Raw genomic sequence first — 20,885 nt, 5'->3', positions numbered from 1 at the left:
TTTAGGGTTTGGGGTAGGACTGCCTGATCAATTACAGGGTGCCCAGTTAAATGTCAATTTCAGATAAACAAAGAATAATCTTTTGAGTATAGGTATGCTCCAAATATTACACGGATTATTGATTGATTCTCTGAAATTCAAATTTAAACAAGGCATTCTGAATTTTTATTTGCCAAATCTGGCAAATTATTTTTATTTGTTAAATTTCTATTTGCTAAAACTGGCAAACCTATTTTCAGGCACATACAATCTATCTCATAGTATCTTTTGCTTTTACAACCCTTAAAAAGTACAAATAGGTTGGATTTGGCCCACAGACACCCCTGGTTTAAAGCACCCAGCACAGTGCTTGTGACACACAGTAGGTCTAAATAAAAATCACCCAGGCCAGCTGTCCCCTGCTCCTCTGAGGCCTGCTGAATCAGAGCGCCCCACCTCTACTCCCCACCTGGGGTCTCTGGTGGTTGAGATGGAGTAAGTACCATGCAGGTGGTGTGAGGACCACTGAGCTAGCACTCAGTTATGACATGGGCTCCCTGACGCTTACCTCCGGAAGAAACTGGCAGTGGAGAGGATGGTTAAATTGGGATGCCTGGAGGGCCCTGCAGGGTGGCTTTAAAAATAACTCTCAGGCCCGCCACAGTGCCTCACGCCTGTAATCCCAGCACTTTGGGAGGCTGAGGCGGGTGGATCACCTGAGGTCAGGAGTTCGAGACCAGCCTGGCCAATACGGTAACACCCCGTCTCTACTAAAAATACAAAAATTAGCCAGGTGTGGAGGCACATGCCTGTAATCCCAGCTACTAGGGAGACTGAGACAGGAGAATCGTGTGAACCCAGGAGGCAGAGGTTGCAGTGAGCCGAGATCATGCCACTGCACTTCAGCCTGGGTGACAGAGTGAGACTCTGTCTCAAAAAATATAAAACATAAATAATAAAAATAACTTAGTATGTGAGCACAGTGGGGAGAAGACGGGGTGACTCAAGGGTCCCTCAACAACCACTGGAGCAATGGGAAGGAGCAGAGGGCAGGCTGTGTCACTCTGCTTCTCTGACAGGCACCTGGGACTCTCAGGATAAGTTGCATGGACCAACATCTCCAGCCCTACCTGGACCACTGACCCTCAGCCCTGGTCCCCAAAGGTGGCACTATGTGCTCACTTCCATACCATTGCTCACATGGTGCCTTCTGCCAGGTGCCCCTCTCCGAATGCTCCAGCTGGCTAGCTGCAACTCAGGCTTCAGCCAAGGTGTCACCTCCTCCTAGAAGCCTTCCTGGACTCCCCATCCCCTAAGCTGGGATAAGTGTGCCTCTTCCATGTCCCATTAACACCTCCTTCCCTGCACATATCACAGGAACCAAAACTGTCATTCATGCACTCAATATTTCTTGAGTGCTCCTGCGAGACAGGCACCGGGGAGCAAGCAGACATGGTCCCTGTCCTCGCCAGCCTTACAGTCCAGGGAGATGGAAAGATATAAATGGAATCACAAAATGGGTAAATCATTACAAAGTGAGACCAGTTATTTGCACCTTGGTTCTAGGTGAATAACAAAGAAACCAGACCTGACAGGGTAGTGGGGAAGGTCAGGGAGGGCTTCCTGAAGGTGGTGATGGCTCAAGATCTGAATAACAAATATAAGTTAACTCTCTGGGTCTCAGTTTCTCCCACTGTAAAGGAGAGAAAAAAATTGCCCCTGTGACTGCCCCCACATAGCCACCGTGGAGCTCAAAGGAAGGAACAGATGTAAGGACATTGTATCAGGGAGAAACAGCCTATGGAAAGAGCTGGCAGCTTTTAATTTTTAAATCTATTAGGGTGAGGCACACAGGAGGTGACAGTTGGGAGGGGTTGGAATGGGGCTGGTGATGGTGATGGGGTGGGGACAGGAGTATTTTGGCATGCTCCAAAGCACAGACACCAACAGACTTGGGGTGTGGGGAAGGGGAGAGACGGTGCCACAGCCCTACAAGCTGTGCCTGGTTCTATGCTGTGGCCAATCCTTCCTTCCCTGCTAAAACCTGTCTCTTTCCCTTCCCACACCCTAGGCTCTGGTCACATGTGCCATTCCTTCTGTGTGACCCAGGTGACTCCCACCTCCTGGTCCTTGCCCATGCAGTCCCCTCCACTTGATATCCTCACCCATTCCTAGCTCTGTCTCCAGCTCTGGAAAAATCCCCCAGTCCTCCAGGGCCAAGTCACGTGCCCCTCTCCGCATTCCCTCCTGAACCCAGCACTCCATGCAGGTTGCCCATCTTCTGAGCTCCTAGAGTAACACCTGCTGCATCAGGCTCTGGAATCAGACTCCCAGAATCCCAATCCCAGCTTATCCATGCATGATCTTGGGTAAATCCTGTCCCTTCTCTGAACCTCAGCTTTCCCATCTGTGAAATGGGTGATATCAGCATCTGCCTCACTGGCATAAGATAATACATTTATTTATTTAAATATATTTTTAGGGACAGAGTGTGTTGCCCAGGCTGGAGTACAGTGACACGATCATGGCTCACGGCAGCCTCGAACTCCTGGGCTCAAACAATCCTCCTGCCTCAGCCTCCTGAGTAGCTGGGACTATAGGTACGCACCACCATGCCTAGTTAATTTTTTTTTAATGTTGCCCAGGCTGGTCTTGAACTCCTGGCCTCAAGTGATCCACCCGCCTTGGCCTCCCAAAGTACTGGGATTACAGGCATGAGCCACTGCGTCCAGCCAAGACAATACTTTTTTTTAAATTTATTTTATTTTTTAAATTTTATTTTATTTTTGAGACGGAGTCTCGCTCTGTTGCCCAGGCTGGAGTGCAGTGGCGCAATTTCGGCTCACTGCAAGCTCCGCCTCCCAGGTTCACGTCATTCTCCTGCCTCAGCCTCCTGAGTAGCTGGGACTACAGGCACCTGCCACCACGCCCAGCTAATTTTTTGTATTTTTATTAGAGACAGGGTTACACCATGTTAGCCAGGATAGTCTCAACCTCCTGACCTCGTGATCTGCCCGCCTCAGCCTCCCAAAGTGCTGGGATTACAGGTGTGAGCCACCGCGCCTGGCGAAACAATACATTTAAAACATTTGGCACAGCAGCTGCTGCATGCTCAGTGCTTTATACATTTGTCTTAAGTCGTCATAGCCAGCATTTATTTATAAAATGTTGTTTACTGAGTGCCTGGCACCATGTCTTGGGGTATGATCTCATCTAATCTCCATAGTATTTCTGTGAAATGAGTACAATTACCCTCTTTACTTTACAGATGAGGAAACTGAGTTCCGGTCAGGTGAAATGACTTGCCCGAGAGCACAAGGCTTAGAAATGGCAGGACAAGATTCAAATCCAGGACTGTCTTTCCTGCACTGAGCCTGGCACACAGTAGGTTTGTTCATTCAAGAGACACCTATGGGTGTTTCTCACAACTGGGTGCTTTACACACTTGAGCCCAAAGACTCACAACTACCATGCATTGTAGGTGTCATTGTTATTATTCCCATTTTCCTAATGAGGCAGCTGTCCTGGGAGAGGCAAACACCATCAGACCATCAGACCTGTGAGGAGGCTGGGACTTAAATCAAAGTCTCTTGCTCTGGAGCCCCATGTTGCAGTGGAGACCCCAGTGGCAGAGCAACCAATGCACCTGCTCCCTTAACCCTCTGAAACCAAACATCACAGTCACAGCCAACTTGCTGCTCCCAGAGCCAGGGGACAGTGGCACCTGCCAGCTCCACCTCTGCCCTTGGCTATCATTTTTCACGGTACACCTCTCCCTGCATGCCCAGCACCACCTGGCTCCCTCTCTGCTCCACATCAGCTCCCCAAGAGGAATCGTGGTGATAAAAAGAAATGTCCTATCTTAAATGCCTTTTACTAAGTGAAAGAAGCCAATCTGAAAAGACTATGTACTATGCAATTCCAACAATATGACATTCTGGAAGAGGCAAAACTATGGAGATGTGAAAAGATCAGGGGCTGCCAGGGGTTGGAAAGAAAAGAGAGATGAGACCAGGCGTGGTGGCTCACGCCTATCATCCCAGAACTTTGGAAGGCCGAGGCAGGCAGATCAGGAGGTCAGGAGATCGAGACCATCCTGGCTAACTCGGTGAAACCCTGTCTCTACTAAAAATACAAAAAAAATTAGCCGGGCGTGGTGGCGGGCACCTGTGGTCCCAGCTACTCGGGAGGCTGAGGCAGAAGAATGGCGTGAACCTGGGAGGTGGAGGTTGCAGTGAGCCGAGATCATGCCACTGCACTCCAGCCTGGGCAACAGAGCGAGACTCTGTCTCAAAAAAAAAAAAAGAGAGAGAGAGAGATGAACAGGTAGAGCATGGGAGGTTTGCAGGGCAGTGGAAACACCCTCCTCATGATACTGTGATGGCGGGTGCATGCCCTCAGACATTTGTCTAAGCCCACACAATGCACAGCACCAAGAGTGAACCCCGATGTCAACTGCAGACTCTGAGGGATAAGCGTCCATGTGGGTTCATTAATCCTAACAAAGGTACCACTCTGGCCGAGGATGTTGACAGTGGGGGAGGCTGCACGTGTGGCGGGGTCGAGGATATGAGGGAAATCTCTGCACCTTCTGCTCAGCTTTTCTGAGAACTTATAACTGCTCTAATAAGACTTTAATAAGTCTTAAATACAGACTTTGGGGGGAAAAATAAGAAAGCAACGTCCTTTCCTCACACTGTCAGTCATGGAAGATGTTAGCAGGGATCCCGACTTTCAGCAGACAGGCTAAGCGCCTCCTTCGCAATGGGATCCCCTGTGCCCGCAGCCCACCATGACTTGCAATGGACTTTGGAGCTTTTGTAGAGAAGGTGTCTGGTGGTGTCAGCTCAGAAACCTTCCCTGCCACCTCCCCAGGGGGACATTCAGGGGAACACTCTGTCCCTGGCCTGTCTCGCATCTCTCTCCTCCTCACTTCCTGCTCCCTTGCCTTCCTCCAATGCTGCACATTCCTCCCTGCCTCAGTGCTTTTGCTCCTGCCATTCCCTCTGCCATTCCTAGTTCTCTACACAGCCTCTTGTTTTCATCATCAAGATATCAGCTCAGGCTGGGCGCGATGGCTCACGCCTGTAATCCCAGCATTTTGGGAGGCCGAGGAGGGTGGATGACCTGAGGTCAGGATTTCGAGACCAGCCTGGCTAACATGGTCAAACCTCATCTCTACTAAAAATACAAAAATCAGCTGGGCATGATGGCGGGCGCCTGTAATCCTGGCTATTCGGGAGGCTGAGGCAGGAGAATCGCTTGAACCCAGGAGGTGGAGGTTGCAGTGAGTCGAGATCGCGCCATTGTGCTCCAGCCTGGGTGACAAGAGTGAAACTCCATCAAGAAAGCAAAAAGGAGAAAGGAAAAGAAAGGAAGAAAAAAAGATATGAGATCAAATGCCACCATCTCAGAGAGGCCTGCCATGACTGCCCAGGTAAGCTGCCACCTACCCAACTCATCCCAACCTCTCTCTCCCCACTGCATTGCTGTTTTCTCATCCATTTCTGAATTCATCGCATTTCTTCATCTGTTTGCACGGTCATTATCCGCCTCTGCCCTCTAGGCTGAAGGCAGGGATCTCACCTGTTGTGCTCACTGTTGTCTCCACCGTGCCCAGCACAGAGTCTGGCACACAGTAGGCGCTCAGCAAAGGCTGGTGAATGGATCAAAGTTTCCTGTCCTGGACTTCCTCTCACATGCAGTTTTAGGACAGACGTGCCCCCGCCACTCTTGCCCACACCCTTCCATCTTTCCTGTCACTTCCACACAGCATAGGTAACAAAAACAAAGCCACACAGGCCATGGGATAGGTGGCAGTGGGGAGGGGGCAATGAAAAATGATAAGAGCCTGTGGACCTTTAGAGTATTAGAAAAATTCTTCCTTCAATTCCTCCCCGCATAACCTGCCCTAAACATGGTTACTGGGGCTTATGGGAGAAGCAAACACCACTAACTTGGCTGCTGCCAGCCTGGCCCGAGTTAATCGTTCACTGGCTTGCTATAAATAGGCACCAGCATTGTCCTGTGACAGTGTGAGGGCCGGCCAACCTGCCATGACCTGGAAGGGGTGTTCTGGGGCTGGGGTTCCTACAAATGAGCCTCCCCTTATCACCCTGCCCAGGTTCCTCAGACACCCCTTGACCAGAAGGCTCCCCCGGGGCCTGATTCCAAGGCATTCTCTCGGGGACATTCTTGTATAAAGGTCCTTCAGGCTGCCACGCCCATGCACAGGAGAGGATGGAGCTGTGAAGACGCTCCCCCAGCCTCCTTCCATCCCCAGAGAAGCCAGCCTGCACGTTTTCCATTCCCAGCCCACACCCTGGAGACTGGCCAGCCTCCTCCTGGGTGCCTGCCCACTGCTTGCGTCTGGCTTCCCTGGCAGCACCCCATCTCCACAGACCCAGGGGCCTCATGGATGAGGAAGATACATGAAGACTTGGAGCCCACCCAAGATCCCTGGAAGACAGCCAAACTTGGGGCGTGGAGGGGAAGGTGGTTTGGGCAGCTGCAGAAAACGGAAAAGGAAATTCCCAAATTATTGCTTACAACACACACAGGTACATCAGAAAGCACTTATCACCTTTCTAGATAAGGACTAACCACCTCCAACTGACCTTAGAAGAAGCAATCCAATAGTGTGTCTAACACTGGTTTCAAATCCTGTCTCCATCTCTTACCAGCTGTGTGACCTTGGGCAAGTCACTTCACTTCTCTGTGCTTCAATTTACAGTACTTATCTGTAAAATGGGATAATAAATAGAGGCAGAGGGCCTCAAACAGGACCCAGCACATAGCCGGTGCCAGATCAAGGGAGGCACTCTGGGTAAGTAAAAACATCAACAGGTCAATCTCCAGCTCTGCTATTTGCTGGGTGACCTCGGGCCTCAGTTTCCTCATCTGTTCCCTCTGATGCTTCTTGGGTTTGCTTTCTTTTGACATTACATACACTAATGCATATAAAGTGCATAGCATACTGTCTGGAACAGGATAGGCTTTTTGAGAAATGCTCTATACCCGTGCTGTCCCACGTTATCATCAGCCATACGTGGCTACTGGGCACTTGAAATATGGCTAGTGTGACTGAGGAACTGCATTTTAAATTTAATTTAAGTTTAACTTGATTGAAATGCAGATATACACTTGTGACTTGCGGCTAACATACTGGGACAAGGCAGGCCTGGACAAAGTAGGTGCCCAATAAATACTAATTATAATTATTACTGGGGTTGTGATTATTGTTTTGTTTTTTTTTTTTTTTTTGACAGAGTCTTGCTCTGTCGCCCAGGCTGGAGCGCAGTGGTGCAATCTCTGCTCACTGCAAGCTCCGCCTCCTGGGATCACGCCATTCTCCTGCCTCAGCCTCCCGAGTAGCTGGGACTACAGGCACACACCATCACGCCCAGCTAATTTTTTGTATTTTTAGTAGAGATGGAGTTTCATCATGTTAGCCAGGATTGTCTTGATCTCCTGACCTCATGATCCGCCCGCCTCGGCCTCCCAAAGTGCTGGGATTACAGGCATGAGCCACTACTCCCGGCCAATTATTGTTATTTTTATCGGAAAGCTATTATTATTGGAACTGGTTTAGAAACTAAGAGGTACCAGTTCATTTCTGGGCACACTGAGGACAGGAAACCGTATTGCAATCATCTCTGTATCACACCGTTCTGCAGGGAGTTACAGACCCAATGTTTTGGCATATCCCTCTAAAATTCATATTTTAACATCCTAATCCACGCCTGGGCGCGGTGGCTCACACCTGTAATCCCAGCACTCTGGGAGGCTGAGGCGGGTGGATCATCTGAGGTCAGAAGTTCAAGACCAGCCTGACCAACAAGGTGAAACCCCATCTCTACAAAAATACAAAAATTAGCCGGGTGTGGTGGCAGGCACCTGTAGTCCCAGCTACTCAGGAGGCTGAGGCAGGAGAATCGCTTGAACCCGGGAGGCAGAGGTTGCAGTGAGCCGAGATCGCACCACTGCACTCCAGCCTGGGCAATGGAGCAAGACTCTGTCTCTAAATAAATAAGTAAATAAATAGAATCCTAATCCCAAAGTGGTGGTATTAGGAGGAAGAGCTTCTGGGAGGTAATTAAGCCATGAGGATGACTCTTGGATGGGATTAGTACTGTTTTTTATTTGTTTTATTTTATTTTTCTTATTTTTTTTCTTGAGACAGTCTTGCTCTGTTGCCCAGGCTGGAGTGCAGTGGCATGGTCTCAACTCACTGCTACCTCTGCCTTCCGGGTTCAAGCGATTCTCCTGCCTCAGCCTCCTGAGTAGCTGGGATTACAGGCACCCACCACCACGCCTGGCTAATTTTTGTATTTTTAGTAGAGACAGGGTTTCACCATGTTGGCCAGGCTGGTATCGAACTCCTGACCTCAGCTGATCCGCCCGCCTTGGCCTCCCAAAGTGCTGGGATTATAGGCGTGAGCCACTGCACCCGGTCGGGATTTGTGCTCTTATAAAAGAGACCCCAAAGACCTCTCACCCCCTTTCTGCCATGTAAGGACATGATTAAAAGTCTGAAGTGTGCAAAAAGGAAGAAGGCCCTCACCAGATACCAACCATGCTGCCGCCCTGATCTCAGACTTCTAGTCACTAGAACTGCGAGAATTCCTGTTGTTTTGAAGCTACCCAGTCACGGTACTTTGTTACACCAGCCCCAAACAAGACACAAGGTGATGCTAAACTGTATGTGGGTATTTGGGTTGTGGATTCCTTAGAGGTCCTGACAAAAGCTGAGGATACTCATGGCCGGGAGCGGTGGCTCACGCCTGTAATCTCAGCACTTTGGGGAGGCTGAGGCGGGAAGATCACGAGGTCAGTAGTTCGAGACAAGCCTGACCAACATGGTGAAACCCAGTCTCTACTAAAAATACAAAAATTAGCCAAGCGTGGTGGCAGGCGCCTGTAATCCCAGCTACTCAGGAGGCTGAGGCAGGAGAATCGCTTGAACCCAGGAGGCGGAGGTTGCAGGAAGCCGAGATGGCACCACTGCACTCCAGCCTGGTGACAGAGTGAGACTCCGTCTCAAAAAAAAAAAAGAAAAAAAAAAAGCTGAGGATCTGAGGATACTCTCTCCATACAGCAAGTACAAGGTGTTTCTACAACTTCAGGGATTTGCACACCCGTAGAATAGAAATCCTTGATCCAGTAATCACCTGGCACATAGTACATCCCCAGGCAGCACTCGGGACTGTAGGAAGGCACAGAGCACAGGAGTGTATACCTCCCGCATCACAGGCTGAGCTCCAAATGCAGGCGCCCTCAGCCCTTTGATGTGGACATCTGTGGTTTGTCTGCCTGATTTCCATCTCCCTGTCTGGTGATTTCACCATAACTCTCCTCTGGTGTCCCTTTCCTTACTCTCACAGGGCTAACTCCACCCCTCACCCCCCGTGACCAAGTGGAGCAATCCATCCCACTGTGACTGGCACAAAAGAAGCAAGTGACCCACACTGGTCCAATGAGACCGAATCCCAAGACTTTGGCTAGAACCCTTAGGAAGGGGAGGTTTTCTTTTCTGCAGCAATGCCAAGCTGGCAGAATGTGCCCCTAGAGCTGCTGGGCAACACTCTACCTCCCCACAGAGAGGCTGAGCATAATGCCAAAACAGAAGAAGGCAATGCAGAGAGATGGCAAGAGACAGTGTCCTGATGACATCATTGGCACCCCTGGATATAGGTGCACCTGAACTTCCCAAACACTTAAACCAAGAAATCAATTTTTCCCAGCACTTTGGGAGGCCAAGGCAGGCGGATCACAAGGTCAGGAGTTCGAGACCAGCCTGGTCAATATGGTGAAACCCTGTCAATACAAAAATTAGCCAGGCATGGTGGTGCATGCCTGTAGTCCCAGCTACTCAGGAGGCTGAGGCAGAAGAATCGCTTGAACCCAGGAGGCAGAGGTTTCAGTGAGCGGAGATTGTGCCACTGCACTCCAGCCTAGGCAACAGAGCGAGACTCCATCTCAAAAAAAAAAAGAAAGAAAGAAAGAAAAAAAGAAATCAATTTTTTATCTTCACTTTCTCATTTTGTTTTTATGTTTATTATCATTCTAGCTAGTTTTATCAGGGTTTATCCGACTTGAAAAGGATGGAGGATGGAGCTGGCTAACAAACCCTGCTCTGCTGTTTCTCAGCTCTGTAGTCCTGGTTCAGTTTCTTAGCCTCTCTGAGCATGAATTTCCTTGTCAGTAAAAAGCAGTTGCTACTTGTACCTACTGTGTAGGAAGGTTGTTTTGTGGATTAAATGAGACAGCAAAGCACTTACAGCAATATTTGGTAAATGGTAGTTGCTACAATTCTAATTTACCAAGTAAGCATAATTTACCAAATAATAATAATTAAAAAGGAATTCATTCAATGCCCCAAGTATCACTGAAACTGGCCCAACTATCCCATATAACTAATGTTTACGGTTTCTTTTGAATATACATAGAAACTGACCCTCCCAGTTTTAAAACTCCAGAAAGTTACATTTGTCTTATCTGAGTTCCTTTCTCAGGAAACCAAACATCAGGCCTCCCCCAAGGAACTGAAACTTACCAGATCATTGCATCTGGACAGAGATGCAACACCCCTCACCCAGCATGACTGCCTAACCCACCACCTGCTTCCTGTTGACCAACTCCTTTTCCTTACCCCTCTCTAATTCCAGTTTGTTTGTTTTTTGAGACACAGTCTCGCTCTTTCACCCTCCAGTGGCGCCATCTTGTCTCACTGCCAAGCTCTGCTTCCCAGGTTCACATCATTCTCCTGCCTCAGCCTCCTGAGTAGCTGGGACTACAGGCGCCCGCCACCACGCCCGGCTACATTTTTTGTATTTTTTTAGTAGAGACAGGGTTTCACCATGTTATCCAGGATGGTCCTGATCTCCTGAACTCGTGATCCGCCCGCCTCGGCCTCCCAAAGTGCTAGAATCACAGGCGTGAGCCACTGCGCCCAGCCCCTCTAATTCCAGTTTTCTTCCATGCACTTAAATTTTCTTCCTGCTATATAAACCTCTGAGTTTAGTTGGTCAGGAAGATAGATGTGAGCCTGATCTCTCATCTCTTCGGCTGCAGGACTCAACTAAAGACTTCTTCCTGGGCAATACTTATCTCAGTGATTGGCCTTCTGTGTGGCCAGCAGCAGGACCTACACCAACACCCTGGCATTTTGGTAACATCACCAGGTCTCTTGAACTCTCAGGGCCTCAGCTATCCATTTTCTCAATGAGGCCTTACTGCAAAAGGAACTGTTACTGTCCTTTGCAAATACCCACAATCTGAGTTCCTGCAAAATTGTACAAAGAAAAAACATAGAAATCTATTCATCTCATCTTCTGTATCACTAAGTGAAAGAAAAATACACTGGCCCGCATCTGAGTTTAGCATTCTTAGCCCCCTTGTCCAGGGGTGCACAGCAACCAAGTGCAGGGCCAGGAAAGTCACCAGGGACTCTGAGCTCCTTAGGCTGAGGGACTGTCTCCAGGAGCTGATGGGCAGCCAGCCTCAGAGGGAAGACCCAGCTGCCCTCCCCATGATGGCGATGCAGCCAGCCAAGACTCAGCCCATTAGAGGGCTTGTCCCTTTGGACCTCAAGAAATATCTTTTCTGACTCAATTCCACAGCACTGCCCTGGGGGCTGTAGCACCTCCAGGTCAGGGCTTACCTAGAGACAGCAAGATCCTGCGCTGAGGGCATCTTTAAGTTCAGATGTGACCAGAAAGGGCAGCAAAGTGTCCTTTTGGGACTGAGTCCATCTTACTCCCAAAAGGGTGAGCCACGCGGTATGCCTGACCCCTCCATAAATACTGCCAACTGCCTGACAGTGATAGCATAGTGGTAATTGAGGCCCTTGCTGTTGTGGCCTTCTCCCTGACCCCACACTCTCGGTGGAGCTTGGAACCCTGTGTGGATTGCTGGCTTTAGCTCAACAGTGATACAGAGGAGGATTGTGCAGCCAGACCCCTTGCTGTACCAACAATCTCTGAGACCTTAGGGCGAACTCCTTGCCATCTCTGTGCCTCGATTTCCTTATCCATAAAAGAGGGGATTTTATCTACTTCATGGGGGATCAATAATTAAATGAGGTCATCGATATGAAATGCCAGTATATGCTAGTTTTGTTTTGTTTTGTTTTTTTAATCTTTATCCCATTAGAATGACATTAGTTAAGCCCTGGTTTTCCTTGAGTGAACTGAAGGCACTCCAAAAGTCTTACCAGCTACTTAGTTTTAATTAGTCTTAAATAAATACTTGGCAAATTCAGAGTGGAAAAAACAAAGACTTGGCTCTCAGAGAGTGACACTGGCCAAATTAGATGAGTTGAGGTTCTTGGAATCCTGGAGCTGTCCAACCTCGTCCACTTAGAAAGCAGGAAAGTGAGACCTCGAGAAGGGACCTGTTAGGAGCCACACGCATTGTTGGGGTCAGAACTGGAACAAGGACACAGGTCTCCTCACCTCCCATCCTGGGCTCTGCAGACAGCAACTGCGGGCCCTTAGGGGTGACCAAAATGCCCTTTCCTACCGGCCAGCCAGCAACAAATGCTACCACCAGCTCCTGGAGCACCTCATGAGGTAGCTGGGGGACACCTGGCCATATGGTACAAGAGACACAGCCAAGCAAGCCAGGGGCCCTCCTGCCAGCCTCGCCACATCGAACCAGGGTGCCTAAGCTGCCGCAGATGCTCATCACTAGCAAAAGCTCCCAGAAGCCAGGTTGCCAGCCAGAGACCTGAAAAAGCATCAAAACGCATCGGGTGGATATGGCTGCATTATTCATGAGGAGCGTTTCTGCCCTCTTAAGCCAGCAAACACGACACACGCAAGCTGATTTGAGTCAATCCTGCCAGCATCAGAGAGCCCCAAAATAGCCCACCTGGCATTCCTGCATTCATTCAAGCACATGCATTTTTGGAGTCTCTCCTTGGCACAGTGGGGCGAGTAGTGGGTGGGGGGCTGTGATTCCAGCCCAAGAATGGAAAAGCTTAGCAAAGGCAGACGTTTCCTGTCTTATCTGATGATCTGGTGTCTTTGCTTCCTCTCAACTTGTCCCCAAAACTTGCCTGTTCCTCCCCTGCTCAGAATACTCCCATGGCTCCTCTCTCACCCAGAGTCAAAGCCAAAGCCTTCGATGCCTTCGATGGACAAGGTCTTGAACAATCAGCCTCCCGTTCTCTCAAACCTCATCTCTACTCTTGTTTACTTCACTCCAGCCTCACTGGCCTCCCAGCTGGTCTGTTCCCAACTCACAGCCTCTGCATACGCTATTCCCTCTGCCAGGCACACACTTCCTGTAGATGTTGACACCACTCCCTTCCTTCCTTCAGGTCTCTGCTCAAACACCATCCCATCAGTGAGGCCATCGCTGACCACCTCCTCTGGCAAGCCTTTCCCATCTCTTCCAGCCGTTATTTTCCTTGGAGCTCTTGTTACCTTTAATACATATTTATCGTTTTCTCTATATGCCCTCCTGCCACTATACTGTACACTGAATGAGGACATATGAGCAAAGACATTGCTTTACTCACTTCTCAGTTTGCAGCTTGTAGAACAGGGCCTAGCACATAGTAGATGCTTGATAAATATTTGTGGGAGGAAGGAAGGAAGAATGGAAGTGGGGGAGAAAGAAAATAACAGAGGGAGGGAGAAAGTTTTCTTCTGAGTTGGCAGAAACTGTCTATCCTGGTCCCTGCTATTAGCTGAAACTTCCTGAAGTACAGCCCTAAGCAAAACCCTCCCTTGCTCATAAATCTTCTATAGCTCCCCATTATCCATGATGGGAAGTTCAAATGGCACAGCCTGGCACATACAGCCCTGCACAAGCTGGGACTAATGGACCTTTCCTGCCCCATTTCCTTCCCCTGCACATGCCTGAAGCCAAGTTGTGTTTCCAGGGACTTTTCTGAAGCTCATAGCTCCCCACCACTGCCCACTGTAAGCCAAGGTCATGAGGCCATCCCCCTAGATCTTGGCAACGTGAGGTTTGAATCCTGACTTCTCCACGGACTGACAGTGGGACCTTAAAGCGAGCTGCATAACATCTCTCTGCCTCCAGTTCCTCATCTATCATGGAAAGAGATGATGGTTCCCTCCCTTAGGGCTTTTATGAGGAGTGAAGGGGATAATGCTCAGAAAGTTCATGGCACAATGCCCAGCACAGAGGAAGCCAGAAGCCCCCAGCAAACACGTAGGAAATTAGGAATGCCTAATTTTTCTTTTCTTTTTTTTTTTTTTTGAGACGGAGTCTTGCTTTGTCACCCAGGCTGAAGTGCAGTGACGCCATCTCAGCTCCCTGCCACCTCCACCTCCCGGGTTCAAGCGATTCTCCTGCCTCAGCATCCCGAGTAGCTGGGATTACAGGCACATGCTACCACACCCGGCTAATTTTTGTATTTTTAGCAGAGATGAGGTTTCACCATGTTGGGCCAGGCTGGTCTTCAACTCCTGACTTCAAGTGATCCACTCAGCTTGGCCTCCCAAAGTGCTGTTACAGGCATGAGCCACCGTGCCTGGTTATAATTTTTTTTTATTTTTTTTTTTGAGACAGGATCTCGCTCTGTTGCCTTGGCTGAAGTGCAGTGATGCAATCACAGCTCACTGCAGCCTCAACTTCCTGGGCTCAAGGGATCCTCCTGCCTCAGCCTCTCAAATAGCTGCGACTACAGGCATGCACCACAATGCCCGGCTATTTTTGTTTTCTGTAGAGATGGGGGTCTTGCTATGTTGCCCAGGCTGGTCCCAAACTCCAAGCCCGAAGTGATCATCCCACCTTGGCCTCCCAAAGGGCTGGGATTACAGGCATGAGCCACAGTGCCCGGCCAGGAATTACTAATGTTATTACATAGTCCAATCTCTCTTCTATGGCCTAAGTCAATTTTACAGGTGAGAAACTGAGGCATTCTGCGGAAGTTTCCCCTAAATGACATGGCTAGGGAGCCAAGACTTTGTTCCCTGCTCCTGCCCACCCCCACCCCAGCTTTGGACTCCAAATATGCATTCAAGACAATCTAAAAGCAGTAAGAATGAGTTGTTCAAGAACAGTACATTTGTATCAGATTAGCCTAGAGAAGTGAAGGGCGCAGCAGGTGCAGGATGGGTAGGGTGAGCGGGGAGCAGATTTTCCTGCCTTAACAAGAGTTATTCTGGGCTGGCCACTTCTTTGTGCTCCTAGTGGTGGTGGGCTGAGGGGGTGTCTTGTGTATTGCAGGAATGTGAGCAGCATCCCTGGCCTCTTCCCACTAGACGCTGATAGCACCCCCAACTGTGACAACCAAAAATGTTTCCAGACATTGCCAAATGTCCCCTGGAGTAGGGTTGCCAGATTTAGCAACACATACTCATACTAAAAACTTACTCACTGTTTATCTGAAAGTCAAATTTAACTGGGCGACCTGGATGTTATCTGGCAACCAAACCTAGGGACGGGAGACAAAACTGCTCCCCTTCATTAAGAACCACTGGGTCACAGTAAAACTGCAGGGTCCCCACGGTAACGTCAACTGCTTCTCTCGTTTTTCTCCAACCTTTTTAGCAAGTCCTGCCTCCCTCTCCCATCTCATCACCCCTAACCCAGAGGCTGGGAGGCTCAGTTCTCCAAACAGGCTCTGTTCAGCAGCTATGATGATGGCTCCCCAATTACAGCCCTTCCACCAGCTCCGGTCTGCAGAGCTAAACGTAGCTTCCCCTCCAGGACCTGCCTCATCTCCCTGTCTCCTTCCTGGGGTCTCATCTGCCTCCCACCAGCCCCTGCATTCTCCCCTCCAATTAAGAGGCTTTCTAGGCCCAGCCCAGAGGCAGGAAAACAAGGCAGTTAGTCACTTTGCTTCCATTATCAACTGGCATCACATGGCTGGCTCCTTTAATGGCAGTTGTTATGGCAACGGGAAGCCAGTCCCTGCTCGCTCTGGGAACCAAAACAAAATTAAGGGTTGGCAGGGAGGGTAAAGGAAGCCAGGAAGGAGCCAAGATAGAGCTGGTCAGATTTAACTGGAGGAAATCACGCTGAGGCCACCTTGTTTCCAGCTTTCTCTTGGTGGTACCGAGGACAGAGGGAAAAAAAAAGGATGCTTGCCCTGGAGGAGCTCAGGCTAACGTAGTGGGTGTTCTCGCAGGGTTTATCTTGCCAGCTGAATCATTTTCATCCCCATTATGAATAAACGGAAACCCACACACTGATAAAGGTAAAGACAGATCTTGTCTAAGATTGTGCAGTGAACAGGCCAGCAATTTCAGCTCCATCACCTTCTTTCCCTGTTCTCGATGTCCTCCCCATTCCTTTCCCTTGCTTTCGGGATAAGACCACATGTTCTGCATCTGCACCTTTCTCCACATCTCCGCATCTGCACCTTTCTCCTTTGTCTCTGCTCCGGTCACTTCGGTTCCTTCAAATTCACAGTGTTCCCTCCAGCCACAAAGCTTCTGCATGTACAAAACCTTCTGCCAGGAATAGTTTTTCTTAGTGTCTCTCAACCCCTTTATCTTCACCTTAAAGTCCTACTCATCTTGCACCTGTCTTCTGAAACGTCATATCCTGGGCCCCTGCACATGGTCAGTTGTCCCTGTTTTGGGTTCTTGCAGCCCTGGGTGCCTCTCCTTCACATCTCTGTTCACAGCCTGTAATTATCCTTGTATTTGTGATAAAGTATCTGTTGGGAGTGTGTTTCCTCCGCTGCAAGGTCAGCCCCAGGAGGACAGGGACAGGGCCCGTCTACAAGGGGCCTGTCCCTGCTGTATCCACAGAACCTAGCCCAGGGTCTGACACACAGCCCTCAGTAAATAAACACATCTGGGGTTGGAATCCAGCTCTAGTTGAGCCCAAAGTTCCTTCTTGACCTGCCTCATGGATGCTGTGTCCAGCTGGCTCCCCAGGCCAGCATTGGACAGTTTCCAGCTCCCAGCCTCTGTTGGCCCCTTCGTGGCTGCAGTGGCTCTGGCAAACCTTGCAGAGCTGCCCAGCCTATCTAGAGATGTCGATTGTTAAGGCACTCCTTCTAGAAAGAAGGCTGGGAAAACAGATATACACACAGAAGACAGATATACACACAGACACATGTAGATATGTGTACACACAATGCAGTCTCTGGGTGAGGCTGTAACAGGCAGAGATGTGGCTCCTTTGAACCCAGAGAGTGGGGAGGAGGGAGATCTGATGTGACTCTCAGATTTCTAGGCAAAGAGCTTTCCCTTCTATTCCACTAGAGACTGGCTCTCTGACACTGAGAGAGATGCTCCCCAAAGAGGTAAGCAAAGGAAGGAAAGGACAGGGGAGACATGCTTTGGGGGGCACTGAGTTGTTGCCATGTTCTTAGGGTACCTATGTTGAATAGGAACTCAAAAGACAGAAGACCGGAACCTGTTCCCCCGCACTGGTTCTGTGCCCTTGAAATGTCACTTATTGTCTCTGGGCCACAGTGTTCTCATCTGTACAGTAGAAACTGTACTGCCCACACATTCTGTCCAAGGTGTGGCACCGTGTAGATTTGGACGAGCACGTTTGTGGGATGGGAGGGTCAGAGTGTGGCTCTGACATCAAAAAGACCTGGGGGGTAAGTCCCAACTCTGTCCCATCTTGGCTGTGTGCTCTTGGGCAAGTTATTCCCCCTCTTTGAGCCCAAGACCCAAACTAGACTGACACGGGTCGGACCTTAAAGGACACTGATACTAATGCATCCTTCTGCAGATGGAGAAACTGACTCCTAGAGAGAAGAAGGAACCTGCGCAGGAAACTGAGGAAGATGGTAGCTGAGCTGGGACCTGGGCCTCAGCCAGAGCCTTCCCCAGATGTCTTACTGGTGTTCTCTTCTGCCTGCAGCCCCCTCCCCAATTCAACCAACCATTGCCTTAAAAACAAAGCTACCCCAGGCAAAAACATCTCGGGGGCACATATTACACGTAGGTCTGGTTAAACCACGAAGAAAAAGACAGCAGGTGCTTTGTAAGGTACATGCCCCTCCCCTGAAAGTGACAAGGATGTTGTTGGTCTGTGAGTTCTATTGAAAAGAGGTTCTAGGCTGGGAGCAGTGGCTCACACCTATAATTCCAGCACTTTGGGAGGCCGAGGCAGGCGATCACGAGGTCAGGAGATCGAGACCATCCTGGCTAACATGGTGAAACCCCGTCTCTACTAAAAATAAAAAAATAAAAAATTAGCCGGACATGGTGGCTCCTGTAGTCTCCGCTACTTGGGAGGCTGAGGCAGGAGAATGGCGTGAACCCGGGAGGCAGAGTTTTTAGTGAGTGGAGACTGTGCCACTGTACTCTATCCTGGGCAACAGAGCGAGACTCCGTCTCAAAAAAAAAAAAAAAAAACACCAAGAAAAAAAAAAGATAAGAGGTTCTAGATGGATCTCCCTTGGAATACCCACAGGAGTCTATACAAGGGCTGAGCTGAAAACTTCTGGGCCTTTCTGAGGGATCCAATGTATTTTGCATGTCTCATTCGAAAATGCTAGAATGTGCAAGCAGCCCTGGAGCTCATTCTTTAAACAAAATAGGACATGCCACACACAGAGACACACACACACACACACACACACACACACACGCAGACACATACTCATGCTCCCGGAGGACGGAGGAGCAGCAACAGGTCCAAGCCTCGAGGCTGCCCTTGGTGGCTGTCTGCCACTGTGCAGGGAAGAAGGGGTCATCAGTGATGCTTGATGCTGCCACCTCAGCCGACACCCCCAACACATACACACACATGCACGCGTGCACACACACACACACTGAAAGCCAGGCCCAGAAACCAGGCCAGCCCACAATGTCTGCTGCCATGCAAGGCCTTGGGCTAAGCTCTGATAAGGTTCAAAAGTGATGAAGACACAGCAGCAATGGGGTCTGAGGCTGAAGAATGGGGAGGGCAACACACAAGACACACGCACACAGACGGAGTCACAGCCCTAGTTATTCACGCAGACTTATGCATCACATGCCACACACCTACTCAAGATACACACACACAGTCACAGCATCACTCATTCACAGACTCATGCACCACACAATATACACACACAGACCCACCCTCACAAAAACAGATACACAGACACACATAGATACGTGTACACACAGTGCAAAGAGATACACTTAGGTATCTCCAGACAGATGCAGAGACATTCTCATACGCACATACTCACAGCCACAGGTCCTCACCCATGCAGGCATACACACCAGAGCACGCAGTCCAGGCATCGAGATGCTACTCCAGGCCCAAGGACTATAAATTCTGTCTATGGGGTTCTGGGAGGTCATTGGCCATGAGCCCTAAAGACTAGACTGCCCCCTCTCCCCGCGCTGACCCCAGGGAGAGTGGAGGAGCAGAGGAATGGCAGAACCTCTCTGATTCTCACCCTCTGAATGTGGGGTGGGAGTGGGGCCGGGGGAGTGAAGGGACCCCTACTGCCAGGGGAGCAGCTCACTGACCCGTGACTCTCAGGGAGGGAGTCCCCTGGCTCTTGGAGGTGGCTCCAAGGACTGAGAATTCGGGGGCTGGGAAGGGAGGTTTTATTTTCCCTCTGCCTTTTCCTGAAGCGTGCCCCACCTTCGGCAGCCCCATTCAGAGCCCCTCCTCCAGCACACCCTGTGGGGGGCGTCCCCCCAGCAGCTTCTCTCTCTTGGAAGGTCCCCTTCCTGAGCCGCGCCCACCTGCTCCTCCACAAGAGGAGGTCCTATCGGGATACATCCAGGTGTGCCCCACACCTGGAGGGCCCTCACGCTGCATCCGCCCCCGCACAAAGCCTCAAATGGGCCAAAGCCTCCCCACACCTACGCCCACCTCCGAACTCCCTCGCTGCGCCTCCTGCCCTGCGGGAGGTCAATGCCCACCCAGGTGAGCCCCACACCTGGTCTGGCCGCCCCCCCGCCGCCAGAGGCCACCCTTCCACGAAGACTCTTTTCCCGTTTGGCCGCTGCTGCCGGGGGAGTCCTGCCCAGTGCCCCCACCCCGGCACCCACCTCCTTCTTGACGGTGCGTAGCAGCCTCTGTCGGGTCTCCGCCTCTGTGGGACAAGAAACGAGAGCCGCGGGTCAGCCGAGAGAGGGTGCGGGGGCCGGGCGCTGCCCTCCCGCCGCCCTCGTGTCCTGCGGCCTCTTACCCGCGGGGGCCGAGGCCATGGCTCCGAGCGCTGCGTTCCGAGTCCCAGGAGGCGGTGGCGGTGGCGGTGGCGGCGGCGGCGGCGGCGGCGGCGGTAGCTCCTCCGGCCTCGGCGCTGCTGCTGCAGCCGCGGCGGGGCGGGGCCGAGCGCTGAGTGACGGCCGGAGGGCGCCCGACGTCAGGACCCGAGGCGGCCGCCCCACCCCTCCGGAAAGCCAGCGCTCGGCGGGGCAGCCGGGTCGCCTGCGCCAGGAGCCTTCGCGCCAAGCACGCACGCTCCCTCCCGCGCACCCAGCGCCCGAGCCTCTCAGGCTTCCCCAACCTCCACGCCAGCGCCCGCGTCCCTCCCTCTTCCCTAGGGCGGGGAAGGAAAGCGTCCGTCCTGAACCCTCCTCTGTGGGCCAGGCTCCAGGAAGTCACAGGAAATGGTGGGGCTACTACCGATATTCTCCAAGCCTCAGTTTTCTCATCTTTAAAATGGGTATAATGTGGTATAAAATGGGCATAATGGGTCTCAGAACGATCTGAGCCTTAAGTGAGATATTGGATGTGAAGCCCTTAATACAGACCCAGGGGAAAAGGCCAGCGAGCATAAATGCTTGCCACTGTTACTGTTATTAATTATTATTATTGAGGGTCTTCCAGCCGGGCGCGGTGGCTCACGCCTGTAATCCCAACACTTTGGGAGGCCGAGGCGGGCAGATCACTTGAGGTCAGGAGTTCGAGACCAGCCTGGCCAACACAGTGAAACCCCGTCTCTACAAAAATACAAAAATTAGCCGGACATGATGGCGAGGTGCCTGTAATCCCAGCTACTG

At 50.7% G+C, this 20,885-nt stretch overlaps 1 protein-coding gene across 6 annotated transcripts in view; it reads right to left on the bottom strand.

The window, feature by feature from the left end:
• The window catches only part of SGSM1 (small G protein signaling modulator 1), a 125,917-nt gene extending 105,694 nt beyond the window's left edge, over nucleotides 1–20,223 (bottom strand). For 4 of the 6 annotated variants that reach the window (XR_010156205.1, XR_001712926.4, XM_016939828.4 and 1 more), the window contains exons 1-2: nucleotides 20,069–20,178; nucleotides 19,929–19,972 (exon numbers count right to left, since the gene is read on the bottom strand). Coding sequence is in view for 4 of the 6 variants with exons in the window: in XM_016939828.4 (XP_016795317.1) it covers nucleotides 19,929–19,972; nucleotides 20,069–20,087 (63 nt within the window). In the remaining 2 variants the exon portion in view is untranslated. Of the gene's footprint in view, nucleotides 1–19,928; nucleotides 19,973–20,068 lie in introns of all 6 variants that reach the window. The other 2 variants (XM_001171406.6, XM_009438000.4) reach the window with 1 other exon arrangement.
• Between the last annotated feature and the right edge of the window lie 662 nt (nucleotides 20,224–20,885).

This window comes from Pan troglodytes, chromosome 23 (genome assembly GCF_028858775.2).
Source record: "Pan troglodytes isolate AG18354 chromosome 23, NHGRI_mPanTro3-v2.0_pri, whole genome shotgun sequence".
NCBI lineage: Eukaryota > Metazoa > Chordata > Mammalia > Primates > Hominidae > Pan > Pan troglodytes.
This window is presented reverse-complemented; position numbering and strand designations above follow the sequence as displayed.